This window comes from Zootoca vivipara, chromosome 9 (assembly GCF_965207765.1).
Source record: "Zootoca vivipara chromosome 9, rZooViv2.hap1.1, whole genome shotgun sequence".
NCBI classification, from domain to species: Eukaryota; Metazoa; Chordata; class Lepidosauria; order Squamata; family Lacertidae; genus Zootoca; species Zootoca vivipara.
In genome coordinates this window covers 5,549,378-5,563,592 of record NC_142592.1, presented here as the reverse complement: position 1 = coordinate 5,563,592, position 14,215 = coordinate 5,549,378, and the positions used below count along the sequence as shown (strand labels likewise).

At 42.8% G+C, this 14,215-nt stretch overlaps 1 protein-coding gene across 2 annotated transcripts in view; it reads left to right on the top strand.

Annotated features, from left to right (window-relative positions):
- The first annotated feature begins 5,301 nt into the window (after positions 1-5,301).
- The window catches only part of RSBN1L (round spermatid basic protein 1 like), a 35,372-nt gene continuing 26,458 nt past the window's right edge, over positions 5,302-14,215 (top strand). For both annotated transcript variants that reach the window (XM_035127425.3, XM_035127424.3), the window contains exon 1: positions 5,302-6,645. In XM_035127425.3, the coding sequence (XP_034983316.3) occupies positions 5,979-6,645 (667 nt within the window). In that variant the 5' untranslated portion in view covers positions 5,302-5,978. The remainder of the gene's footprint in view (positions 6,646-14,215) is intronic.

Genomic DNA, 14,215 nt, shown 5'->3' with positions numbered 1-14,215 from the left:
CACCAATGGTCATTTCAGGCAATTATAAATATATTGATAGAAAATAAAATAATTGGTATGGATTTTTAAAATCCAATTTTTAATGTTCTCTTTTGTTGATAGTCCCATCAAATGCAATACAGAAAATATACATAACATTAGTCTTGACCTAATCTCAAAATCTCTACTAAAAAGGACAAAAAAAATTACAATCCATTTCTGTGACTTTTAGATCTTAAAGAGGGACAAATGAGAAAAATCTTAGGTTATGGAGGAAGAACAAATTTGTGGCCCATGCAGTTGCAGTGCATGTTATTTTCTAGGTCAATTAGCAAGGAGTTTGAAAGAAAGAAGTTTGGCATGTTGTTTAAAAGAAAACAAGCATTTTCAAATTCTGCCTTTGTGAACAAGCAATGCAAAATTTGCAGTGCTTTGTCACCAAGTGAAGTCATTAGCTCCAGAGACAAATGCACTGTGCATTTTCTCATTATTGGTTCCTATAAGTTGAGATGGTTGTGATGTACCGGTATCTATAAATACATTCATCCACATGTTCTTCATTCTGTCTGCAGCGCCTCCATTTTTTCCTAGCCATCTCATATTTACATTAGACAGCTTTACACTGTAATGCGACTGACGTCAGGAAACAGCCAGTTTGTCTTATCAATGTGACAACTGAAAAAGTATAGAATAAACTCAAGACAATATATTCTTCATTCTCTGGATCCTAGCTATAATTGCTATGCCCGCTCCCAGTGGCTGCATCCTAACATGTAATGCTGTGGCATGGGACAATACATCTAGCCTCCCACAGCCCTTGCACACCCCTCATCCTATCTCAAAATTAAATATTTTCCAATCTTAGCTATGTTAAGTGAAAACAAGCAACCTTTGTAAATTATTTTTGTGATTAACCACAGTTCATCCTGACTCAGTCAACCCAGCATCCTGCAGTAATCCAAAATGGAACCAAAAGCTTACACATTCTCCACAGATGCACAGGCTTAGGGAGGGAGAGGGGAGAAAGGAAGGCAGGTACATGCCTAGGAAGAGCTAGGCTTGTTCTTGTAACTCTTGAGGAACTTGTTCACAAAGTTCACTGTTATATAGGATGCTGTTCAGACCTCCAAGTTTGGACTATAAATTCTTAAAACACAGTATTAATCAGAAATTCTGCCTCTCATTTATGTAAATTCTCAAACTGACAAGTCTCTTATGAGTCACATTAAAGTGCCTTAAACCTGCAACATTTAACGGACAAGCCAAAATACAATTTCTTTAGTCAGAGATGACCTCTGTGAGTACAGAAAGAGGGGGCAAAATGAATGATACAATGTATTATTTACAGTATTTATTTTAAAACAAATAGAAAATGATTGCTTTCAAATGCTTTAACTATTGTTAAGCAAACTTAGAAGTTCAATTTAATTGATCATTGGGGTATGTGTAAGATACAAGTTTAATTATACAGAAACTAGACATTCCACTTTTTTCCTTGGTAAAAAAAACAACAAAAAACACTGAGCCATTGGACTGAAAAAGATGAGACAAACCGCCACTGGCAATCCCCACCCTAAGTTAACTACTGTCTAAGTATGTTGGACTTATCCCAAACCAGTGAACAATTTGGTGATATGTGCAGACTGCTTCTTTAAATGTTTACCCATAAATAAGTCTCAAAGAGTTTAATGGGATTTATTGCCATGCTGCCTTATTTTCAAATGCAAATGTTTTTATAGAATAGTACCACATAAAAGCTCTGTGAAGTTGTGGGAGGCAATTTTTGCATTTCCTACATTAGATACAGTTGCCATCACAAAACCCACCAATTCAGCAAAGTTTGGCAAAGAAAGATGAAGTCTAATAGATGTTCTGCCACTTTCACAGTGTCTGTCAGGTCAATAATTGTAGTCAGATTAGCAGCAACAATCAGTTTAGCTGCCTGTTCTCTTGCCACTTTTATGCTAAACATGGCAGTCAGCTGAGTTTTACTCAAGAGAAGAGCCATCAAAATTAACGAACCTAACTCATCATGTTCATTAATTTAAATATGTATAGAAGACTACAACCCTTAGTCCTCTACTGTAAGCTTTTTTTAAGTAACTCTATTTAGGGCAGAAATTAGTACAATTTAATCTTAACTGTTCCAGTGTTCACTACTGTTCCAATGTGCAGTCACTAAGAACCTGTAGTCTAGCAACATTTGGATGGCTGCAGGTTTCCTAACCTAAACACTACTGGTCCTGTAGGGTGAGGCTGTCAAAAAATATTTTAAAGTTTTTAAACTGATTGCAAATACAAGTTTTACTAGGCCTGCTATTTCCTTCTGTAAATCCCCTGCAAAACCACATACAAAGTTTAGCAGGCTTTTCTGCTTCATGACACATTTGCAGTATCTCCACCCTTCTCTTTTTGCAGGGTTTTATATAAGGAACTATGGAAACCATGAGGATACCACTTACCCAGAAAAAGTTATATGGTATTAATACCATAATAATTGTACTAGGGCAGGAAAATCTGAAATGGATTTATACACTCAATACAGATACCATACTTTCTGGACTAACCTGGAATATAACTATAATCTCTGCATTCTTCAGCATAGTGACTGAGACATGACTGCAATTCACAGGACAGATTTCTCATAACCACTAAGGTAAAGGGACCCCTGACCATTAGGTCCAGTCGTGACCGACTCTGGGGTTGCACGCTCATCTCGCATTATTGGCCGAGGGAGCCGGCGTATAGCTTCCAGGTCATGTGGCCAGCATGACAAAGCCGCTTCTGGCAAACCAGAGCAGCACATGGAAACGCCGTTTACCTTCCCGCTGTAGCGGTTCCTATTTATCTACTTGCATTTTGACGTGCTTTTGAACTGCTAGGTTGGCAGGAGCTGGGACCAAGCAACAGGAGCTCACCCCGTCACAGGGATTCGAACCGCCGACCTTCTGATCAGCAAGCCCTAGGCTCAATACTTTGGCCACCTCATGAGAAGAGAAGAATCCTTGGAAAAGACCCTGATGTTGGGAAAGATTGAGGGCACTAGGAGAAGGGGACGACAGAGGACAAGATGGTTGGACAGTGTTCTCGAAGCTACGAACATGAGTTTGACCAAACTGCGGGAGGCAGTGCAAGACAGGAGTGCCTGGCGTGCTATGGTCTATGGGGTCACGAAGAGTCGGACACGACTAAACGACTAAACAACAACAACAACAACAGGCTCAGTGGTTTAACCACAGCGCCACCTGGGTCCCGCTCATAACCACTACTAGCCTGTTAAAAATGTGACTATTGCAACAAGGTGGCAACATGGGGAAAATGTAGAAAAAATAGACTAAAAACCAATAATTTTATTCTTTGACTATTTTTTTTAAAACTACTACCGTATTAGTGGATAGACTAATAGCAATTGATGTAATTGAACCAATGACTAACTGAAGTAATTGATAAATACGTAAACAAATATAAGAATGGTTCATTAAAGGAAGAACTGTAATGAGGGCCTTTTTGGTGGCTAATCCCAGACTCTGGAACTCCCATTATTATTATTATTAACCGTCCTATACCCAGAGGTCTCAGGGCGGTTCACAGAACAAAATCAAAATATACCACCACAAAATAAAAACAACGCCCTAATAACCCCCTCTCCTAATAAAACCTAATAACCCCCTCCCCCCAATACCCACGTTTTAAAAGGGCATAGGATTTGTCAATGAAATCAACCAAAGGCCTGATTAAAAAGGAATGCTTTTGCCTGGTGCCTAAAGGTGTACAGTACTGTAATATGAAGGTGCCAAGCGAACCTCCCCGGGTATCTTGGGTTACAGACGCTTCAGGTTACAGACGCTTCAGGTTAGAGACTCCGCTAACCCAGAAATAGTACCTCGAGTTAAGAACTTTGCTTCAGGATGAGAAAAGAAATCCCATGGCGGCAGCATGGCGGCCCCAGTAGCTAAAGTGGTACCTCAGGTTAAGAACAGATCTCCAGAACGAAATAAGTTCTTAACCCGAGGTACACGTGCAATTTCACCCTCCTACATTAACTGGAAGTGGGTCAAGGGAAATCTTTAATGAGCAATCCTCGTACATAGAAACTTTATTTGCATTAGCCACTAGCCAGAGCAAGAAAGCTATCTCATTTTGAGGTATGGCAATAACAGTTATATTTAAACATTATTTAATAGTGGTCCCACAAGTACAGTGGTACCTCTACTTACAAATAACTCTACTTACGAATTTTTCTACTTACAAATGGAGCTCCATCCGCCAACTTGGATGCGGTTTAGATAGGGTTGCTTCGACTTGCGAATTTTTTCTCCCAATGCATTCCTATGGGATTTGACTTACAAATGTGTGTTCAGAACGCATTAAATTTGTAAGTAGAGGTACCACTGTATACTATATTTGATCTTATTCTTACCTTTTGAAATAGCATTTGTGTAGGAAGAGCTTCAGGTTTTTTTTAGAGTTTTAAAAGCATTCACCCACATAAATACATAATTATGCATACTGTAACTGTATACCAGCATTATAAGGAGGAAAAATGATTTCCGCTTGAGGTGGGCACAGGGCAAGAATACATCACCTCATCAACTATTTAACCAGAGTTATTGCAAGAACAGAGGGAGGCAACTAATCCACTTTTAACTATCTTCAGTCTATGGCTGCTCCACAAAATTTACAACATAACCTTCTGCATGTTTACTCAAAAGCAAACCCCACAGTGGGTCAACAGTGTTTGTCTCCAGGCAAGTGTCCTTGCTTGTAGCCCTGCAGTGGAAACCTCTGCCCATCTCACCTGCCCCCTTAGGCTGGCCACCTGCTTCCTCTTCAGCATCAGTCTCTCTCTCTCTCCCACCTCCCTGCCATGTGTGGGCTGACACTGCCTTCCTTGCAGAGCCCTGATGTTACTGGACTACAACTCCCATCCCTGCTTACCTACGGTACCCCTGGCTGGGGCACGTGGGAGTTGATGAAATCCCAACAAAATGCGGAAGACCACGGGTCCCCCACTGCTGCCTTGCAGGGCTGTTGGAAGGATCGCAGACAGGCAGTGCGCATGAAACGCTTTAAACACCTGAAAGCATTATACATACTGTACCTAGGCTTTAAGTCAAGCCATCTCCTCAGAAACAAGAAGTCCCCCGCCCTGAGTTTAGTAGGCCTTAACTGCAACCTACTGCTATAGAGCTTTCAAAAAATAAATAAATGCACACACGTCTCTGTATATCTCTGGAAAGAAAAACATACTGATCTCGGACGACGACGACACCGTCATGGTTTTTTTCACACGGGCACCATCTTAGGAGGGGTAATTCTCTTGTGTGAGGGAGAGGGAAGGAAAGGCGGGGGAGAGGTGCCTCTTCTAAGATGGCTGTCGCCCTCAGCTCCACACGCTCAGCCGTCAGCAGCCCCGTTTAAGAAACGAGAGCGCGGCCCGATTAAGCGCAAACGCCTTTTTGGGCGACCGAAAGTCGTCTGCTCTCGCCTGCAACCCTCGGCCGAACGTTATCCGTTTATGAAGGGCAACGTGGGAAGAGCTGCGCTGCGCCACCCGAGCAACGCAGCCGCTCAGCCGCCGCGGAGAGGAAGGGAAATATAACTCGCCGCAGAGATGGAAGCCGCCTCCGCCGCCAACGGCCCTCTCCCAGGTGGCCGGTCGCCTCTCTCTGTCCCTATGCCACCTGAAGTAACGCAGGGAATCCGCGACAAGCTCCGACTCGCCCGGCCTCCCCTTTCTAACTGCGCCACTAGCGGCGGCAGCCGCTGCTGCTGCATAAAAGCGAGCAGGCGGGCCGCAGCGGCCCGAGTTCAAACCCCGCTCGGCGATTGGCGGCTTTCTTTGTCCGTCCAATCGTGGCGCCGCTTCCATTGGGAGGGGAGAGCGGCGGTCGCGGGCCGTGAGCCCGCCTCTCTCTCTCTCTCTCCCCTTCTCTCTCTACCGCCCGGGCTCTCTCAAGCGACGAGCGCCGTGAGGTAAATACAAGCAGCATCTCAAAATGGCGGCGCCACCGAGTCCCGGACGAGGCGCGGTGGTAGCGCCGCAGCCGGAGCCCTTCTCCTCGAACTTGGCGGCAGAGAGCAGGGCCTCTCCGCGCGGCTTCCCGTCAGCTGCCAAGCGCTTGAAGGGGGCAGAAGAGCGGACGCTCAAGGGGCCTAAGCGCGTTAACGGCGAGGGCGGCGGCAGTAATAGGCAGCAGCAACAGCCGCCGCCGCCGCACATACCAGGGGCGCCAACCCCGGTCGGTCACGGAAGCCCCGCCGTGTGGAGTTTCACGGCGTTCTCTTCGGGCGGCGGCGGCGGCGGCTGTGGCGGGAGCGCGGCGAGCAGCGGCGGGTCTTTCGTTTTCCCGCCTCAGCTGCCCCACAAGTTGCTGCTGCCGCCGCCTCCGCCCTCCCACCGCTGCCTGGCCTCGGGCGCCGACGGAGGCGGCCGCAACAGCACTAGCGCCGGCGGCAGCAAGACCAAGAGGCCCAAGGAAAAGCGGGACAAGGAGAAGAGGAAACTCGGGGCCCTGCCTGGGTCGTCCATGGTGGCGGCAGCAGCAGCAGGAGGAGGAAGAGGCGGCGGCGGCCCGAGCACGGCTGGCCGGGAGGAGAACGGCGACGTGAAAGCGCTCCTGCTGCAACAGCAGCACCGCCACCGCCACAGCCACCGCCGGGAAGGTGAGCGGAGCGGAGTGTGGCCCTGGGGGAGGCAGCCGGCAGGCCCCGGTGTGTGTGTGCGTGGGGGGGATGTCGAGAGCGGGGAGGAGCGGCGGTGGGGGAACGGCCTACCCGCCGCGCCGACTCCTTCCTCAGGGCTCCCAGGAAAGCAGCCGCGTTCGGAAGGAGGAGGAAATGGTTGCTCTCTTCAGCGAGTCTGACACCGGAATGGCTGACTCGGCGGCACATGGAATAAACACGTTGGCTCGTTGCTTCGTCGCGTGTCTCCGGTGGCGGGTACGGGTGCCCTTCGTCCTCCTGTCTTATAGGGGCTACATCTGGGAATGATTTGAGGCTGGTGGGCTCCGTCGGCCGGGGGGGGGGTCCTGTCGTGCAGCTGGTGGCGTGTACGGTATGTTTTGCAGGGGAAGAGGCAACGGCAGCGCTGTCTGGCGGCTCCTGTCAAAAAGGGGGTGTGGAAACGGCCACTGCCGTGGGTGGAAGCTGCCAGAGGCCTTAGATTTTCAGACCTACAGTATTAGGGAAATAAGGGTGCCTTGTAGCTGGCGGCAAAGGGTCAGATGGGGATCTTAACAACGACATGCCGTTTTATAGTTGAGATTAAATTTTGATTATCAGTATATATTTTAATGTCTCATTGAAAGGCTGCATTTATTAAGTGGGCTAATATTGATAGCTCATGCCCTCTGATAGGCACGCCAAGCATATTTCAGCCGTGTACAGTAAATGATTTGAATGTTCAAAATAGTGTGCTGAGTTCAAAATGTTGTTATTAATTTTAAAACTAGAAATGGCTGACTTGTATTTTGCAACATATACGGTTTCAGCCATAATGCAGTCACCTAATGATTATGGAAACTGTAAAAGTGCTGTAAACTTGAGTGCAACTTCGACTGCTTTTAAAATCCCAATGGGAGGATCATATAAGAGCTGTTTGATATGCTATCTAATACAAATTTTTCTTTGAGCTGGATAGGATGCAGCTAGCCCAGTTTTGTGCTTATTTATGGGGAAGTAAACCACACTTGTTCCCAAACAATTTAACTGTTTAACTGACCTTGCCCAATTGCAGCATTATTAGACTCCACTTGGTACTGATGCAGCTGAGAGGTCTGGTTCTTTACTTCAGTACAGTATAGGGAATTTAGGCAGCTTAGCTTAATCTGTACAACTGAACCTGCATATGCTTGCGTAAATTTCAAGTGCAAAGAAATGGGGTGTGGTAGGATAAGTGTTGGCGGGATTAGCTCCTTGGCTTGCACTTCTGGAAATCTGCAAGCCAGTAATAAGAGTAATGTCAAGGGAGACCACCATAATATAGTTTAAGAACAAACATGCATGCAACCGGCAAGAATACTAAATGCACCCCACAACCACACACAATTACTGCTGAATAGAATAGAAAATGCACAGACTGATACATTTGTTACCAACTAATTGATACATTTGCCAACAGGAGTTTAGTAGTATCCACCTTAGCAGGTGTATAGAAATTGACTCCTTTTTTCAGAAGTACAGGCAGCAGAATTTAACATGTTGGAACAGGGGTGGGGGATGTTTCGCCTGCAGGACTCTTTCTGGCCCTCAGAACTCTCCCCAGACCACATCCTTTACTGACCCTGTTTTTTACTCCCAAGAGCTTTTTCGGGGCTGAAACATGCCATTGACCTCTGATAATTTCCCTTGCTTGCCTGGGTAGAGAATAAAGAGGAGTGTGTGTAGAAACTAGCATACTGTAGAAAGGCAAAAATTACATTTGTTGCTTTGCCCACTTTCATCTCTGCTACAGTGTATGTTGCTTGGAAGAGAAGTTTCCCCTCCTCTGTCTTGGCAAGCCTTAGCTGTAGTGCTTCAGGGACTATGTATAATTCCTTAACAGTGCTAAGTTGATATGGATACATTTTAGAGATGAATAGTTTGTGGTGGTTAACATTGCAAAGTTGCATTTTGCAGCACCCCTGTTGATTCAAGAGGACAGTATTGATCTATGAAATTTCTGGATTACACTAAAAGGAGATTTACAGTGTTGAGTAAAAAATGTTTACTCAGAAATAAGTCTCACTGAGTCTAGGGTTTACTGTCAGATATACATTTGATTGCAGCCTTAGACGCTTCAGTTCATTGAAAGATAATCATTGTGGAATGCTGAGGTTCACTTGTGTCCTTAAATTTCCATCCAATTTTTTGTCCTATTGATCTTTTTGTAAGGAACGGCACTACATTGGTCTTAGTTGCTGTTCAGTGGCAGGATATCTATCACAGATAAAGACTATGGTACATAGGTAAAGGTAAAGGGAACCCTGACCATTAGGTCCAGTCGTGACCGACTCTGGGGTTGTGCGCTCATCTCGCATTATTGGCCGAGGAAGCCAGCGTATAGCTTCCAGGTCATGTGGCCAGCATGACAAAGCCACTTCTGGCAAACCAGAGCAGCACACGGAAACGCCGTTTACCTTCCTGCTGTAGCGGTTCCTATTGATCTACTTGCACTTTGAGGTGCTTTCGAACTGCTAGGTTGGCAGGAGCTGGGACCGAGCAACGGGAGCTCACCCCGTCACAGGGATTCGAACCGCCGACCTTCTGATCAGCAAGCCCTAGACTCAGTGGTTTAACCACAGCGCCACCTGGGTCCCTATGGTACATAGAGTGAGGGAGAAATACTTGAGGACTTGACTAAATGTGATGAGGCTGTCGTGTGTATTCATTCATGTGTCTGCCCTCTTCACGTATAAGGTGTGGGTGTGGAGTTTGTTTATATAAAATGAAGCACAAGGCTGAGTGGAGTGAAACTATTCACCTTTCAGCTTATCTTGTTATACTCTTATATCTGGAGCAATTTTTTAAAGCCCAGCTCCGATACTGGGTGGGGAACCAAGTTGGGGACAAAATTAAGTAAAACAGTGGAGCACAGTAAAGTAAATCAGGAAAGACTTCAGTTCTTCTCACTTGTATGCTCCTTTCATGTAAAAAAAATAAAAAGGCACCACCACCACCCTTCTGCAACTTCATGTGTGTACTGGGCAAACGTGTATAAAAGCCATATGGCTGCCCTATTACATGTAACTTCAGTCAGTTGTAAAACCATGTAGATACTTGTCCTTTTCAAATACTGCTTAACTTTACATTTGCTTTCAGTGCACAGCAGTAAGCCTTTCACTTCTTTTAACTTACCCAGAATGCTTCTATCTTTAAGTCTATAGGTATCACATTTTTCTTTTAATGATTGTACAAGAGCAATTTTGAGATACATCACAGGTTCTTCAAGTTTGTAATGTGAATATGTATTGCATCCAGGTAAACATAGCAAAATTTCTGTAAACTGGAAAATAATTGATTTACTCTATTTCACCTGCCATGCTTTTGGTGTACAACAGATAGGTGAAAAAACTGTAGACATTCAGTCTAGTAAAAATAATAATACATGACTGGTCTTCTAATCACACCAATATGAGGAATGCTTTCCTAATATTTCTAATTTATGTTGTGTTCCACTTAGAGGTTTTATAACCCATAGTTTATAGTTAGTGTGGTGTGTCAGATAGTGTTGAACTTGGATTGGCTAGAAGCAGGTTCAACCATGTAGTTTACTAGGTGACCTTGGGCCAGCTGTTATCTCTCAGCCTAACCTATCTTATAAAGTTACAAGAAAGTAAAAAGTGTTTGTGTGAATGGAGGGAAGGGAAACTATGTACTCCACACTAAGGTGTTTCATAGACTCATACAATTGTAGAATCGAAAGGTATCCCAAGAGTCGTCTAGTCTAACCTCCTTTTAGAGGAAATGTGGAATAAAATGTAATACAGTGTAGATATATTTGGCTTTTCAGAGTACAGCCATACATCGTGTTGCGTCCGCTGCATGTTGCATTTTTTCGTGTTGCGAATGTGGCATACCCGTAAGTGCTTACGGTACTTCTAGGTTTTGCCATGCGCGCATGCACAGAAGCATTCTGCACTCTTCGCATATGCGCAAACGCGCTCTTTTGTGCATGCACAAAAGTGCCGCTCAGGTTCCAGAGTTTTCGGGGTGCGAACGGCACCCCGGAATGGATTGGGTCAGCAACCCGAGGTACCACTGTAGTAGCAAACTTTCTGAAAGATGCTTTTTCTTATGGTAGTGACAGCTGACCAAACAGTCTGGATAGTGTTATGCATCTCTGGATATGAAGTACAGTCCAGGTAATTAGTGTGTCCAGAGTAATTTATCCAGGCCTCCTTTTCCTTTTACAGGGATTTCATCACTTGATTTCCCAGTGTTGGAGCACTAAATGCATGTTTAAATGGTAATATGAAAGTGCTTTGTACTAGGGAGTGTTCCTGGAGAATGGAAAATGACCTGGCCTCTAGTAAGTACCCATTTGTGCCTGAGAATATTGCATCAGAAACCCAAGCTCTAGAATAGTGCAGGGGTTCTGTTGCAGCAGCAGCACTTCTAGTCAAAACTTTTCCTTGCTTGCACAGCAGACGAAGGACTTCTGGTGTTGTGGAAAAGAAGGAAGAGGGAGATTCTCTGCGGCTCCACCAATTAGTCTCTTGTTTGACTTCTTGGAAAACTCCTAACTGCTAAAGTGTCTTCTCATATAGAAATCTCCATCTGCTTGTGTCTGACCAGGGTCAACACCAATGCTTCCAAAGGAGGTGTGAAAATATGGCTTCAAAAGCTAAACTTTAAATTACTAGGCATTGATAAATTGATTTTATAACACTTCAGAATCCCTTTCAATAAAAGGGTTAGCTGTTAGAGCTTTTCCAATACAGAAGCAAAGAAACATAACTAAACTCTACATAGTTGGGAAATCAGAGTATAGCTAATCTTAATCTGAATAGCTGTAACGTTTCCCTCTTTCCTTGACACGTGGATATAAAAAAAGAGGTAGATGTTGTCAGAGTTAATAGACAAGGTTGCACGTTAATTTCAGAGAATTGTTGTTTTCATGCTGTGTCTCATAGACTGCAATTTAAGGTGCCGTGGCTGTCAATCTAAGCCAAGGTGTATCTGAACAATTATATATTCTGTACTGCTTAAACTGTAAATCCTCTGAATATATTTGTTGGACTTAATTCTTTTGGTTACTAGGGAGCTAACATGCACAGAAATGCTTTCCACGTTTGAGAGGCAGTATCCTGGTTCCTGCATTCTTACTTCTTTGAAAAGGAGGGATAAGGGGTTGGGTTGCTCAGTGTTTCTCAGCACAGTAATATCATGTCCACTTCTCAACCCATAGTGAACTAATGTCCTGAAGTTGGATGAACAGATGAGTGTGAGCGTTGAAAACAAAAGGTTTCCAAAGCTTGAGGAATTGCCCTGTTGTTGCCCAGGGAACAAGGAAATAATTTCTTATAGGCCTTATTTATATATATAATTTTAGCATGAGCCTATGTTCATCTAAAAATGTTCTGTGGTCACTGATGGCATAGTTTTGACATTTACAGGACTCATTTAAAAGTCAAGTCTGTACCTGTCACTGAGATAATGAATTTAGAATGATCTAATATATGTTAATGTTCATGGTGAAATGACTAGGATAGAGCTTTCTGTTTTCAAGCTATGACTCGAAACTCATTGTCCTAGCCCTTTGTTTAAATGATTTAATCATTACTTGTTTTAGTTGTAAGTTAATATTCTATTTTTACTATTCAGCTAAATAACATGGGGAACTTCTAATAAACATTCAAACAAACAAATAAATAAATACAAAACAGGATCATAAAGTCATAGAAAAGAAGAGAATCAAATTTAATACAACATTTATATTGTATTATAGCAGAAAATATAATCAATGTGACAGTACTTTTTAATAAAAAAGTGCAAAACTTTTGAAGCAGTTGCTTAGACATTTGAAATGGCTCACAGAGCCAGTATTTGTTTTTACTTTATATTCTCTTTCTGCTCTTACACCAGCAGATTCCTTTTCAGTATCTGCAATGCTTAAACTATTCATGTGAATTTGGTTTTAGTGCTGATGACAAATTTCTGGACTAAGACTCAGAAACATCCTGTACCAAAATTCTTAAGACCTGGCTTTCTGATTCTGCCCCATCCCTGTTTGGTGGACCTTCAGGTTTTAGTTTTTTAATTGCTTCCTGATCATTTAGTGAAAAAACCAATCAGATTCTGAAAGCTGTGCTACAAAGATTATCTTTGTTTATTTCTTGAATAATAAATTTATTAATGATTTGCAACTGTATAATATTATTATTTGTCCATTTTTTACAGATTATGTCTGTTAAGCTTTTAAATCCTGTATATGTGGTTTTTCTTTTTGTTTTCATATTATGTTAAATTTCATGAATACAGGAAAATGGACATAATATTTCTAGTTCTTGAAAAATAGTTTACAAACACTACTCTGTCACTCTGTGCTTTGTTTGCAGAAATTTTGTTACTCAAAATATCAGCTCTCAGTCTTATTTGTTCTAAAAATTGCTGGATGTCAGGGGTGGGAATGGTTCTGGCTTAGCTATTTTATGAGTTTATTCTTACAACACTAGTCCACATTAATGCATATGATACATAGCCAGAACATGTTTTGTTTACCTGGCTTTTAAGAGGGCACACTTCCATTAATAACACACATTTCAAATTAACGTAAATGATATATTCACGTTAATATAAGGAACCTTCTAATTATTTTAGTGAAGAAGTTGGAAATTTGGGGACAGTTTATAAAATAGGTCATGCTTTCAAGGGTGGAGAGGGTGCCAAATCTGTGGCAAAGGATGGATGGGGCATCAACTAACTGATGCCCCAACCACCAACGTAATTGGAGAAGAAGACTTTTTTTTAAAGACAACTTTGCTGATGACATGAAGTCATGTGTAAGATGCTTCTTATTTCTCAGTCTCTGAAACTGACATCTAGAATTGGGAATGGTAGAAAGTGCTACATAATCCGTGTTGAGTTAATGCCAGAGAGTCTTTTTAACTTCAAATCTTGGCTTGCTGTGATATGCATAAGCAATAGAACTTTTCCTTTGCTCTAAATTCCATATGCAGCGCACAGTTCTTCATGTTTCTAAATGCTTACTCCATTGTGGTATTTAAAAATTATTTATAAAGTCTATGTATGTATGTATGTATGTATGTATGTATGTATGTATGTATGTATGTATTAAGTTTATAGGGTAGACAATGAGTCGCAAACTGGGAACCAAAATTATATTCAGAACCTGCAGAGGAGCACATTTTCTAGTTTTTATTTATGTTAAGTGACCCCTCCCCCAATATTTTACACACACATCAACACACCCTGCTAGATTAAGCACAAGTGGGTTTTTTAAAATTGCTTCCAGAATGCCCTTCTTTTCCTTCTCACCTCTCCCCATTGTCCTGCTTTCACAAGATTTTCTTTCTTGTCAGCAGTTGGCTCTTCTCTCTCTCAGCTAATTCAAACATTCAGGAATAGCTCATGAGACGCAAAAGACAGTGCCACTTTGGGATTCAGATGCAGAATTGCATGCTGGAATATTTTGCCAAATAAAAATACTGCTTCATACATAAAGATAAAATGCTGGGAATAAAAAGTAAGAGGTTTTTGTTTAACCTGTACAGGCCTGCTTTGCTTTAACTTT